The sequence below is a fragment of the Chroicocephalus ridibundus genome, chromosome 3, assembly GCF_963924245.1.
Source record: "Chroicocephalus ridibundus chromosome 3, bChrRid1.1, whole genome shotgun sequence".
NCBI classification, from domain to species: Eukaryota; Metazoa; Chordata; class Aves; order Charadriiformes; family Laridae; genus Chroicocephalus; species Chroicocephalus ridibundus.
Genome location: NC_086286.1, coordinates 55,218,899 through 55,233,027, shown reverse-complemented (window position 1 = coordinate 55,233,027; position 14,129 = coordinate 55,218,899). Strand labels below are relative to the sequence as shown.

General features: G+C 41.7%; 1 protein-coding gene across 1 annotated transcript; it reads right to left on the bottom strand.

The window, feature by feature from the left end:
• Nucleotides 1-1,988: 1,988 nt before the first annotated feature.
• Nucleotides 1,989-11,734, bottom strand: SOD2 (superoxide dismutase 2). Its single transcript, XM_063329223.1, has 5 exons — nucleotides 11,607-11,734; nucleotides 10,260-10,462; nucleotides 5,827-5,943; nucleotides 3,927-4,106; nucleotides 1,989-2,511 (listed from the first exon to the last, which is right to left on the bottom strand). The coding sequence occupies exons 1-5, from the start codon at nucleotides 11,633-11,635 to the stop codon at nucleotides 2,366-2,368; spliced, it is 675 nt and encodes a 224-aa protein (XP_063185293.1). The 5' UTR covers nucleotides 11,636-11,734; the 3' UTR covers nucleotides 1,989-2,365.
• Nucleotides 11,735-14,129: the final 2,395 nt, after the last annotated feature.

Below are 14,129 nucleotides of genomic sequence, written 5' to 3'. Positions count from 1 at the left end.
GCCCAGGTCAAAGACAGATTCAGCCAGCCCTGAAGTTAGAAAACTCACTGTTCCTCTTACGCAGATCAAGTCTACAAGTAATTTCATGCTCATTGATGAGAGATACCCTGCACAGCTCAGGTTGGAGACAACTTTACACACACAGCTGCTGTTTCTACCATTCGGGTCAGGAAGCTCTAGGTAGAAGAAATTGCATTAGCGGTTCAGTTTTTGAGTAATGGGTCTTAAGACTTGTCTGCTCAGACAGGGCACGTGAGCTTGGCTGTCATTATTTACCTCCCTGTTTCCCAGTTCACGTAGGGAGAGACGCTCCTGCCCACCCCCGCAGCAGCTTCTGTACTGCAACATGCTCATTCTGAATAGCAACAGCGGTTCCAAGCTGCCTGACAAAGATTAGCACGAGGTTTATGCACTTTCACTGCCGAGACACTTGACAACTTTGCTAGCAGATGTGCCAAATTACAGGCACGTTCCCAGTGTCACAAGAAGCACTAGGACTTTCTCCAGATTTCACAGAAGTTTGGAGTTAAGACAGTTTAAGCAAGCCCTTCCTTCAAACAAACCACACAACCAACCTTTGTTTGTCCTTTATAATTGTCCACCAGAACAAGTATTAAATCATTTTCATTGTTTCAGTGTTCCTACTGTTTGCCTTCAACATTTAGTAAATTTTCATCTTCCTAATCCATGGACATTCCTGTTTGCATACAGCTTTGGACATTCTACATTCAGACTTAAAGACAGGATACGAGGCATCAGGAGAAGCTCACCAGCTGACTCTAAGCAGATGAGTGGAGCTTCTTAACCTGGTGCACAGCAGAAACTGAGCCTTACCAGCATGCCCATGGTGTTACACCATGGGCTTTAAAGCCTCAGCAAGGGCCAGTCGTGCTTGAGGATCTCTCCATGGTTTACCTCCTCACCACCTGGAGTTACCTCAGACTTCCTCCATAGCTTAAACGCTCCCTTCCATAGCACGAGTCTATAGGCACAGTAACCTTTTTGTTCTTTAAGAACATGCAGCACGAACAAGACACCCAACATATGCACTATGGCACTCACCAACAAAGCCCTGCCTCAGCATTCACTCTTTGAGGAGAAGCACTCCACTAGGGTTTTTTGACCTCTGCTATATGGTATTTCACCGTATCACAGAGTCTTGAATAAGGAACGAAAAAAGGGCTCTGCTGTTTCCTTCATCTTCAGGCAGACTCCACAGTAAACACGACTTGCCTCCTCTGTACTTTGAAGGTACTTCTGGAAAGTAAGAAGCAAAGGATTCTCTTCCTATCTGAAGTGCCTGTTCCTCTTTGTATTGACCTTTGCTAATCCCGATACCAATCCAACTTGCTTAAATTAAGCTTTATATCTATAGCTAGCTACATGATTTACAAGTTATGCTAAATACTGTTCTTTTCTCCAATAATTATCAACGATATACATCTACTCTAACTAATGTTTGGTCCTTAAAAAGGATTTGCGTCAATAGTCTTGTAACATGAATATTGTGGGCTACGTGATGTATTTTCCATTAATTTAAGCATTCTGAAGTGCTTGGAAGGAAACACATAAGGAAAGAGGCTGGGCGCATTTAGTTAGGAACATGGGTTTCAAAATAAACTGATCGCCCCAGTAAATAACTACAGCAAAGATTTAGTTTTGAATTGCCACCTAAAAAGTGTAATTCTTTCTGCCAGATGCTTCTGTCAGGCAAAAACCTATATGATGCTAGTCACATAGAGACACGCTAGTCAGCTAGAGACATGAAGGTCTTACTTAAGAGATCCAGGAAATGACAGGGACGACGGAAGACAGCCAAGTCAGGTGGGCACAGCAACATCTATTTCCCCTTTAACCTATCTTTTTAACCTGTAAGAAAGCTCCACACTCTGTAATACAATAAATTACAAAAGGCACTTCTCCAACCATTTTCAAATCAGGTAAGTAACCGGTCCAGCTATTATTAAAAATTAGTCTCTTATAGACAGTTATAGAAGATTCTTCTTTTGAGTTTTATTTGTTTATAGCAACATAAAGTACATGTTTCCACTTAGGTATTTCAGTGCAACAAGGAAATCCATTACCTCGATAAGCTTCAGCAAAGTGATCTATGTTTTATATGCAATGGAAAAGACTATTTAAAGTGTCTCCCTTTGTTGCACAACAGTTTAAAGCTTCAAAAATCTAAGTAAATACCTCTCACAGAATTAAACAAGCAGACACTTTGCTTGATTATGAAATGCTTTTGTTGGATGAGCTAAGTGTTTTCTGCAGTAGAGCAATTCATTTGTAAGCCACAGGCACTACTACAGTGGTATCAGAGTAGAAGTGGTGACATTTTAGTAGTCTGTGCAAGAATACCACTCTACTTTTTGCAAGCTGCATATCTTGAAGATACATTCTCCCAGTTGATCACATTCCAAATGGCTTTCAAATAATCAGGTCGAACATTTTTATACTGAAGATAATAAGCATGTTCCCATACATCAATTCCCAGCAAAGGAATGAGACCTGTAAAAGAAACAAAAAGGAGGGTAAGTTTTGTAAATCTATGAAAACATGCTTTACATGTAACGTTTTACATTGCATCCCGAAGTTGTACTCAATTTCTGAGTCTTTATCTGCAGGGAGACAAAGAGCTCTCTGGCACATAGGCGGTTATTGCGACATTGTTTGCTCTCCACGCACATGTATAAACTGAAAGAGCTGATTAAGACAAACACCTATGAATACTCTAGAATTGCCCTGAAGTCACAACTGAAATGAGATAAAGTCATTTTTTAAAAGTTTACCTCTTTTGCACAGTTATACAAGCATTTTCGTGAAAAGTTACACCACGGAGGAGCCTCTTGCCATGCCAGTTGGCATCCAATATTTTGATCACAAGTTATTGTCTAATTACTTTCCTTGCTTTTGTCCTTAAATACCCTTCTCACTGAATTTTTAGTGGAGAGTTTTCATGGAAGGGCAGGGGTGAAATTTACCCATTATGCTGTATGTTCCTAAAATAAAATTATTTTTTTTTCCCTACCGATAAGCAATACACAGATTTCTGACAATACATTAAATTCCTTGCCATTCTCTACGAATTTTACAGATCATGTTTTAAAGATATCTGCAACAGGATTTGGACAAACAGCCACTGCAGGCAGGGCTCTCATTGGCCACGTGCTCTTCCTTCTGTGGAGGGTGTCCAGCCTGCCATCATCACTGCCATGTCACTTGAAGAAAATAAAAATATCTTCAAAAGTCATCATGGCCAGTATTATGCTCCTTGACTAGCGGTAAGATGTGTCCCCATCCAAGGCTTATTTAATTGACACTCATTACTTTTTACCAATATTAAGGAAGCAGCTTCCTTCCATTTTAAACCCAGCCTACATAGTAACAACAGTTACTATGTACACCACCTCCTTTAGATAGCTTTCTCTGGCAGAAGGGTCAGTGTAGGCCAGACAACAGGAGAGAGGAAGGCAACTCTTGTTACTACGTACACCTTCCCCTCTCCTGTTGTCTGGCCTACGCTGACAGTTCTGTGAATAGCCCCCCTTGACAGAGAAAACAGTCTAAAGGCAAGAGGCTCCATCTTCCTCGATACAGACAAGCTACTCCAGTTACTCAAAAATAATCCAAAGGATCCTAAGCTAAAACTATTGTCTAAGACAGAGCACTTTCACAATATGCCCCATCTATTTCCCCTTTGACTAGACAGACTTTAAATTCTACTTTTTAAGTCCTGCTTTACAAATGCTGTTTTAAAAATTGCAACTGTTTTTCACCTCTGCTAGTAGTCATATTCAGTTTTCCAGCCCTATTTATCCAGCAATTTCTTCTCAGCATTTGTCCACAAACCCCTTTTCAGATCTCATACACTTGCCTATGAAGTCTACAGAGAGAGATGCAGAAGGGAAGGAAAGAAACCTGACCTGTTGTTCCTTGCAAAGGGTCTTGATTTGCACAAGCTGCTATTTGTAGGCGTCCCTGCTCTTTGTTATAGCCAAGCCAACCCCAGCCTGATCCCTGAACACCAACTGATACAGCTGTCAACTTCTCCTTGAAGTTCGCGAAGGAACCGAAGTCACGCTTGATGGCTTCCATCAATTCTCCTTTAAAAAAAGCACAGAAAGATCACAGAAGGTCAGGTACTTAACATCTTTAAATTTCCAGATACCGCCTGAAAAGAGAAGGGAAGAGGAGCAGAAGCATTTGGTCTCTGTGGGAAGGAAGTGTCTAAACAAATGGAGTAGTTCCATCATTAATTAACAGTTCTGTCCCGACCTGCTTAAGCAAGAAATCAGTGCAGTAGTCAAACATGCTGTCCTCGAAGATACAGCCAGGGTGCTACCAACAGGACACTCAGCTGCTTACATTCTTGCCTAAAAGGAAAGGGAAGGCCACAAAGGAGAAGTAGGAAAGAAAGTAAAGAGCTAGTTTGCATATCTAAAAGACAACACTAAGTGGCTATGATTTCTTTGTCTTAGTACAAAGAAATATTTGGACATCTTTGATATCAACATAATGAACCGACACATAGTAAGAGGTATTTAACCTTTTCCCTCGTATTTTAGATTTACATCTGCTTCTACAGTTAAATAGTCTATTTGATATGGATAAGAAGACTCCATGATGACATCCCTTCTTAACTATACAGTTAAGCTAACATGTGCTGGGGCGAAGGGAACAGAAACTAGAATTGTTTAGTGTAACAATACATTGCCAAACTACTTCCTTTCCCCTACACCCTAGCACATATGTGGTTTTCGGATATTTAAGTGTTTGCTCAAAACCTGAAGGTGTCTACGCGCCTTCCTAATCAGCTTTCTAATTAGCATGTATAAGAACACTTCATATAGGGCAATACTGGAGAATTCTTCATTCCTTCCACCTTCAGACAGATGGTCTTGAAAATCTCTTGGTGATAGCTGCAAGTGCATCTTATGACAGGCTTTAGCAGGCTTCCTACAAAAGCCTTGAACCATTCAGTTGAAAGTGAAAGATGATATTTTAGGCTTACCGACTTTCACAGAAACTTCATAGAAAATGGGAGACAAAAATAAAAGCTTTAAAGCATCTTTTCTGAGAATGTCATCTGAAAACAAGCTATCAGAAATGGACTGACATCAGAACTGCTTGTTCAAATTTCAGATTCAAAGCCTTATGCTCGAGTCTTAATCAGATCATCTTCAGAGCATCTTTGTACTTCCATGGTAGAGTCAAAAGTCACAAGCAGATGTCACCTATGAATGCCGAACCAGAGTTCAAAGCACCTGAAGCCCACTACTTTACAGACTGGCATATAAACCTAATTTAAAAACCCTCAGGTTTATCACAACAGCTTTTGTGAGATCATAGAGCCTTTACCTTTAATTGCAGGTCACTTGTAGATAATCACTACTCTATCCTCCCAAAGGAGATTTCTTCCTTCAGGCTTTAACTGCTGAACTATTCCTATTCAAATTGGAGCACAAATCCAGCCACTAGTTTGGGTGGTCTGCAGCACATTTCTTCCCTTTCTGTGAACCGAGTACATATATGCCAACTTAAATAGCAGAGCTTTACACAACTATTTTCTCATATGAAGATGGAAAGGACAATATAAAGCAATAGCCAGGTATTTTGCAGTGTATACATAATCAGCTTTAGAAATTAAAAATACTTAGCATGGGGCTAGCTTTTTCTATTCTTGGCTTGCAACCAAAAAACCCTGAATTGCTCAGAATTGTGACAACTGAAGGCAAATTAAATCTGAGAAATAAAGATCCTTTAGACTCTTCCAAATAAAGAAAAGATCATCAGCTCCACTGGTCAATTATAACAAGCACTAACCTTTAGGCTCTCCTCCTCCATTAGGAGAAAGGTTTGTCCAGAAGATGGTGTGATTGATATGACCCCCACCATTGAACTTCAGTGCAGGCTGAAGTGACACCTGAGCTGTAACATCACCTACAGACGCAGAAGATAAAAATACATGGATAAATAAAAACATCATCATCACCACAGTAGTTACTAAGTTGCCACTAGGCCTCCATCCATCTCCAAAATCTTTCAGGTCTTACAGGCCTATAACGTGTAATGGAAAAGATAAGGTTTGTGACTCTTGTCCATATTGTAGATAGTCACTGACAAACTACTATGAAAATTTCTTTACCTTTTACCTTTTCTAAACCTGTAATGATATGTGATCTGCCAATACAGCAACTTTCAGGCAACTCACACTACACGTACAAGATTTACTGACATTCTGTACCAGAATAAAACAACTAGTACAGCTAGAACATTTGAAGGACCCAGCACTTGTACATTGCTCAGTATTACCACTACGAGACAAGAACATTGTTTGCCCATTAGCTCACTGATTTGCAAACTAAGAATTTTTAAGCTTCTTAAACAATTTACAGGGCAAAGAGTTTGTGCTTCAGAGAAAGTTGATGAGTACAGTAAGCATGTACACAAACAAAATGTTCTTCTCCCTCCTATTTTTCTATTTGTTTTGGGTTTTTTTGGAGGGAAGCACTTGCAGGAAGAGATAGTGACCCAGATCACTTTACTCCACATCACAGAACCCTGCATCAGAAATCAAGATCAGACCCCATACTTCCTCCCTCGCCACATGTCATATTCCTTAAAGAATTCACTGGTGCCTTGTGCCTCTAAATGGTGTTGCACCACTTCAACACAAGTATTTTCAATGCTATTTTGGCTTTTAAAAGAATTCAAACATTTCAAAGGTTTTTGAGAGCTTTTCCATCACTCCAGTACATTCTCTAATAAGCAGTCAGTACGGGCAGCTGTTTCATCCACTGTCTTTCAGAATGAGTAGCAGAAGTCTTCCTATAGCAATAAATGAGTCATCTTAACACAGATGTGAAGGCAAGCCACAAAGCAGTAGCACACTTGTTACTAAGGTTTTATACAGGATTCCAGGTTCTCAGCATTTCGTCCTAATAGAATCATTTAAGTTGGAAAAGACCTTTAAGATCACTGTGTCCAACCATAAACCTAACACTGCAAAGTCCACCTCTAAACCATGTCCCTAACTGCCACATCTACCCTTCAGAAATTACAACATCCTTGGTAAGCTTCATACAAATAAAATATTTGGATGAAGCTGTTCCAACGTGACTCACAAGTCCCCCAAAAATACAGAATTCAATGCTTTGCTAAAATTAATTATAGTCGTGCTCAATCACACACCTATGGTTTTTGGTTTTGCTGGAAATGATCACTGAATAAAAAGTTTCCTTAAGGTGCAGAAACTAAACAGTTTTCTATAAACTTTTCTTAAGAATAATGTCACCCCTACACAAATTCACTTTCACATGCAATATGTTTGGGGTTTTTTTTCCCATTCAGAAAAATATCTGTAAGTTAAAAAACGGTCTGTGACTAACATGATCTCTGCGTCTCCATTCCTAATAATACCCAGCGCAACAAAACCAGACAGGTACAGGACTGGAACAAAGCATCCAATGCAGTTAGTACAAACACTATTTGCTGAACTCAGGTAGCATGTTAAAGATGAGACACCTCTCATACCTACTCGAATGGCACCTTTGGGACATCTTCCTTGAATTTTGCATTCCTTAATGACACTTTTAAGTTCATCCAGAGCATACAATGTATCGCAAGCCAGAACCCAAAAATAACCCAGGATGTCTTTAACATCTTTATCACCATTTATTCCACCATTCCTTAGAAGAATCTAGGACCACTAGGAACCAGAAAGGGCATTTGACCATTGTCCTTAAAACACGCTATTTGTGGCGCTGTCGGATCAGTCTTGCTGAACTTTGCACTGGAAAAGACAATGGGTAAAAATTAACTTGCCCTTCGGTTACAACAAAAATATCTTGGAATTTATTTGTATAGAGTCCCTGGCATTTGCTCCAGCTCACCACACTCCTCAACACAGCCACAGAGCACAATTCAGTAAACCAAGACAGGCAGCTTAGAGGTGCTCCAAAGACTAGGCAACTCAGTTTCTTAGTCTACCGAGTCATTTGTTTCCTTGTAAGAGCAATAAGCAAAGCACCACAGGTCACATGACTGTCAGAAAAGAGCAGGGAAAATTCTGGTAGGCACAAGTTTTCACTAAAAGTAAGTTTCAAGTTTATATCCTTTAATTAGCCAGTCCTGCACATTTTGATGAGACAGTAATCACAACCTGCTTATGCTGAAACATAGGGTCCCGCGCTGCACCCCATCACAGAAGCGCATGCTCATTTTCAAATGAGCTGACAACATAAGCCAAGGGAACCTCAGGACAGCTTTTATTTGAGTTTTCTAAGCAGACACAGATAGGTGAAGAAGATGTAAAGAGGATCTGAAAAGAATACCTTCCATTGCTGAACAAAAGCCATTGCCAAGGTTCTGTTATCCAGAAGTATTAGAGAGCGATTAGATGTGCTGGGTAACTCAATACTGAAATGCAGCGCAGAGAGGGTTTTGATCATGCTCAGTTTTAAAGTATGGAAAAAGAATGACAACACTGACAGAATGATGTGGTAGTTCAGACTCTGACCTTTCCTGAATCATGGTCTTAGAAGTCTTTCTAATGAGGGTCAAAACACTACACATAGTATACTCAGATTCCAACTAGGGGCAGGGAGGGGAAGCCAAACCAAAACACACACAGAGACAAATATCGCAATGAAATATTTGTCTGCAAGGAAATATCTGTCTGCTTTGATGTGCGTTACCACCACCATTACATTATCCATTTGCAAAATAATGCCTGCAAAATCCTTAGGGAAAGATTAACTTCTACCTCTAGATACACTGTTTCCAACAGCAAGTGATGAAAGCCTATCGAAGTATAGTATTTTTTTTAAAAATATCTCAAAGGATCCACAACACTGCAGATGTTCCTGCTAAGCAGAAATTCTGATTTCACTAGTGGCTGAAGCCTTGATCACTGAACAGCATAAGTAACCAGCAGCAGATCACCAATATCACCAGCAGATATACCAATTTCTTATAGTTCAGGTTCCCTCCTCAATTCTGTTTGCACTAATTAAGTCTCCGGAATACAACTTTCCTGGATCCACCACTGTCAGGACAAAGCAGGAACCAATCTTCATTGCTTGATTCTTAACCAAATCTCATTAGTTCATTAACTTAGACCACACAAGTTATTTTTAAGCTTACTTGGGCACTTGAAAATCTCTATAAACTTTCATAGGTAACCAACATTCTCTATTAAAGGAATATTAATACTCTTTTAATATTCTCTATTAAAAGGAATATTAAACTCTCAAGGGCTACAGGGTTCAAGTTTACTCAGATATTGACAATTTTGACTCACTTTTATCCAAGCCCAACCAGTTAAATTACACTGTGAAGCCACCTGGCAACAACGCAGAAGTGAGTCTATAAAGTAATCATTTCTCAGAGGTAAATTGATATTCTTTAGAAAGATCATCATGACAGAAAAAAACTCAGAAAATATTCCACCTTCTTAAGAATATATACACGTTATTTCACACACTTTCACCAGTCCAACTGAAAGAAGATTTGAAAAAAGCATTTCATGTGTTTCAGCGTAGCCCTGCTAGAACAACTGTAAAGTTTTCACAGAAGTCAGCATATCTCAAGATTCAATTTAAGATCTTAACAAAAAAATCCATGATAGCTTGACATTTATCTTGTGTCTCACACTGGCACGCGATCTACATGACCCCTCAATCTGATCCAGTGGCACAACTGACAGTAAATTCAGATTTCTTCACTGGGTGTCACGTACATTAACTGGGCATTTGTCTCACCTCCATTTGTAGGCAACTAAGATTATTCCACAACAATCAGCAGAGTATCTGATACAAAAACCATGAAGGTGCACAAATTTAACTTTATCTAAGTTTGTTACTAACCTTTCATCGCAAAGTATTTGTTTAGTAAAATGACTACAGTTTCCTATTGACTCAGTCTTTGGTTCAAGTTACTAATGTCAATATGGACTAAATCCCCAAAAATCAATGAATTTTCTTCTAGTTTTACAGTACTACACAGAATTCATGCTTTTTAGTTACACCTAGTTTCCAATTATCAGCACCACTGAAGCTTACAATGAAAGCTTGTTCCTAATAGCATCTCACATTATTAAAGAAAAAAAAAAAGAAAGAAAAAGGTAAGCTTGAATTAGATAATCCAAAAACTTGAAAATAAAATATTTCCCCTGGAACTAAGGGCTATCCATTTTATTGTCCTGTTACCTATGTCAACTAGCTTCTGTCTCATCTGTTGACTGTAGATATACAGACCTTTTGCCAGCGCCTCTTTGTATTTCTCCTCTGTAACATTCAGGTTGTTCACGTAGGTGGCATGATGCTTGCTGTGGTGCAGCTGCATGATCTCTGCATTAATATGAGGTTCCAGAGCGCCATAGTCATACGACAAGTCAGGAAGAGTGTGTTTTTGCCTAGAGACCAAGCATCCCAACGGCGCTATCAACTTGGCACTGCTTCTAGAAGAGAAAAAAACAGAAAGCAGTCTTATTCAGTACTCGGGCTTCACCACTGAAGCAGACTGAAACCATGACTGTTACGATCATCTGCTTTAAGCACATGGGGTGGTATCTTAGGTAAAGGAGTCAAATTTCCCTTTTTCAAGAGCTCAAAGCAAGCACACTCTGTAGCTTAATTGCAAAGCCGAGTTCACATGAAGGTCTCAGATACAGGGCTTCGCAGCATAAAGATGCCACTTCTCAAACCAAGCCCCCCAAGCCACTGCAAAGAGTCCCAGGCCCTCCCACACAAGCGGGCAAGGCAAAGGTGGAGGTAGGAATGGAAAGCCAGCAGTAACATGCTGCCATTCAAAGCTTCACCTAATCTTTATTCATTAACAACAGAAGCCAAGACGTCCCTGAAGTGTCCTTCCCTCACTACCCGCGATGACCCTGTACTGGGAAACAAAAGGCCTGAAAACCCCAGGCGGGGTTCCCAGACCTGAACCCAGACCTATCACTCAGGCCACCCCACGTGCCTCCCTGTCCCTGTGGTGGGTACCAGAAAGCCACACGCTGCCTGATGGCGGGGCAGTCGCCACGTCCAGCGCAGAAACCCACCCCGGTTCTGGTTACCCTTCCCCACTTTTAACACCTCGTGCTCGTCACCAGACGCAACAGCGAAAGGAGAACCGCTGGGCCGGGAGGAAGGTCAACTCCTGCCGCCCTTTTATGTTTCGCCGGTGACCTTGGCATAAACCAGGGACGAACCACCAGCAAAACCCGCGGGGCTCTGAAGGGCGGCCGAGGGGGGTGACCCTGTCTAGGGGAGATAAGAGGAGCTGGCAGCACCATGTCAGGCGACGACAGCCCCTCAGCAGAGAGCAGAACCTGAGAGGGAGAAAGGACAACAACCAGCAGCCCCCCCCCGCGCTGCCCAGTTCGCCGATGATCCCTGCAGCAGCGCGACCTCCCTCCTCCCGAAATGGCGGGGAGACGCTGAGGGACGAGGAGGGGACGACCCCCACCGCCTCCTCCTCCTCCTCCTCCTCCTCCTCCAGCCCACCCCGCTCCGCCGCGGGAGGGCAGCCCGTCCTCCACCTCACGCCGCGGGGGCTGTGTCCGACATGACGCTCACCCACCCCCTCCGCGGCGCGCCTCTCACCTGCCCGCCGAGGCGAAGCGGCACAACATGGCGGCTGTGTGGCGGACGGGGGCTACACCGACGGCGCAACCGCGTCTTCGCCCGCCCTCGGCGCCGCCCGCCCCGCCGCCGGTCTCCCCGCCCCCGCCGGGGCGGGGAGACCGGCGGCGGGGCCGGGCGGCGCCGAGGGCGAGCAGCTGAGGGGGCTGAGCTTCGCCGCCATCATGGAAGGTCGGTTGGCTTCGGGCCTTGCCCGCCTCAGCGGTTGAGGGGGAGCAGCACAAGAGGAGTCTCTACCAAGCAGAAAAACGTCTGCCCAGGAGCTTCTGCCCGCTGCTGGGCGCCGGGGAGGACGCAGCAGCACAGGAGAAGTGCATTAAGCTCTGAAAACCTGCCTGGCAAAGACACGTTTCTGTCAGTTTATTGACAGGGACCGGCGGTGCTTACAACTGCCTTTTCAGCTATTTTATCTACGACTTACTTTTTTTTTGGGGGGGGGGGGTGGGGTGGGGGGTGGTGCTGGTGTGTCGTTTCTGTTCTTTTCTCCTCATTTTTGTGCGCACCTCCTTTCCCGGTATCTCTTTTCCTCCTGGCGGTAGCAATTCAGCAGCCTTTAGTGCTGGTGACAATCCTTCATTCGGGTACCTGGACGCCGTCAGCTAAAACAGTCGGTGTGGTCAGTGCAAATGAGCTCAAAGACACATTAAAAATCGGTTCTCCGGCAAGGTCAGTGAGGAGAACTCTTCCCTGGGAGTTAGGAGGCACGCTGCAGGCAAGACAAACACTAGGTCAAATTTGAATTGTATGGAAATCAATCTTGGTTACCACAAAACCCTCCATGTTTTGGTTTTTTGTCTTTTTTTTTTAAACAAACAGGTATATTCCAAGATCTTGCAGAACCCACAGACTATAAAAACACAAGTTACAAAAATTCAGTGGGGGTTAAATCTCAACAACCTTCTTGAAAATAAATTACCTGATCTTGGAAATTGCCAGGAAGCCCAGCTGGAGAGACCCCCACAGGGAACCTCAGCCCAAGGACACAGCAGCCTGTGTCCCTGTCCCCCAGCTTCTTGACAGACCCAACAAAACCACGCTAATTTACTTTCCCTCATCAGCCAGCAGTACTCTCTGGAAATCTGAGCAGTGAAAACAACTACTTTATCAACAAGTAGGATAAAAGGTGAATTGTCTGAAATCAACAGGAGGTTTGGAAACAAGATTTCCCCCGAACACTGTATTTGCTGAATACAGCAAGATTTAGGTAGTACCTAATTTTAAAGAAGAATACGTTGTATTTATTGGTGATCAATGAAATCTCATCTTTTGTTAAAATGAACCAACTACCTTCAGGACTATTAAATATCATAATATAGGCATTGACAGCCAGACAAGAAAATACTAGATTTAGCATTTCTCTATGTATTATACTGCAACTCACTAATGCTTTGCAGTAAGTGTTCCAAGAAAGCAAGTCACTTATACCACGCATTTTGTTATTAGCCAGTGCAGTTGCTAGGTTGCTTTTATTTCAGGGGAGAAATAAATAAATTTAAAAAAGCAAAAAAGCAAAACACCCCAGCCTGCTGATTTGGAAGATACCCTCTAAGCAGAGAAAGACCTTGCCTTAAAATTATGTTCATTCAACAAGTTAAGCTAACTTCTAGTCTGAGGGTATAATTTGTATTTCTAATATTGTGGGGTTTTATAGCTCTTTAGATAAGGTTGTTGGGTTTTTTTTTTACTATTTAAGAAAATTAAAATTGTCTTTATAGGCTTTAAGACATCCATGACCTATAGTAACTAACTACCAGGACACAGATTTAAGTAGCAAGCTGTCACCAATTGAAAGCTATGCATTTTTTTTTAATCTTAGCACAATTAGTAGCAATTACTGTAATGCCAGAGGTATTTTACATACTTCTAATTCCTTATACTAGGTGAAACATCTACCATTTTCTTAGCATGAGTTGCTTTCCTATTTCAGAGTCAGATTTGAACCATGACCACAGATTTCCCCACAAGGCTTTTTACCGTCTATATTATCAGATAAAGCCATTGTTATAATCTATTATGAGCATTTTAAGCTTCTTACAATTACATTCTACCATGTACAGGATCCAGAATGTATGTATATACATGCTATGGATAATCAAGCAATATGATACTAAGACCAAATATAAGTGACAGACAACTACAGATTTAGATCACCATCAGGTATTTTTGTAAACTAGAAATTACTTCGGGTGCCAGATGCTGGTGCTTCTTTGTATAGATACTTGTCTCTTCCCTTTCACGCATTCCACTAATAACTGCTATTTTTCCAGGCAATGAAAGCTAACTTTCAAAAAAACAACCAGGGATCACCAATGGAATTTATGCTTCCGGTGACAACTACTAAGTGTTTTTTAATACATTTAAGTGAAGCCTATGAAATTAAAATAGCAGTGGTATGTGGACTAGCATGTCTCTGACATATGACAGCAGCTAGTATTATTTTAACCACATCCATTTGTCTTGGGCAATACTACTGCAGATACTAAT

Bases quoted from the DNA above. Each gene is read 5' to 3' on its own strand.
- SOD2 (XM_063329223.1), bottom strand. From the start codon at position 11,635: ATGTTGTGCCGCTTCGCCTCGGCGGGCAG. The intron at 10,463-11,606 runs GTGAGAGGCGCG...TTTCTCTTCTAG, and splicing joins CGCTTCGCCTCGGCGGGCAG to AAGCAGTGCCAAGTTGATAG. The intron at 5,944-10,259 runs GTCTGTATATCT...CTGCGTCTGTAG, and splicing joins CAAAGAGGCGCTGGCAAAAG to GTGATGTTACAGCTCAGGTG.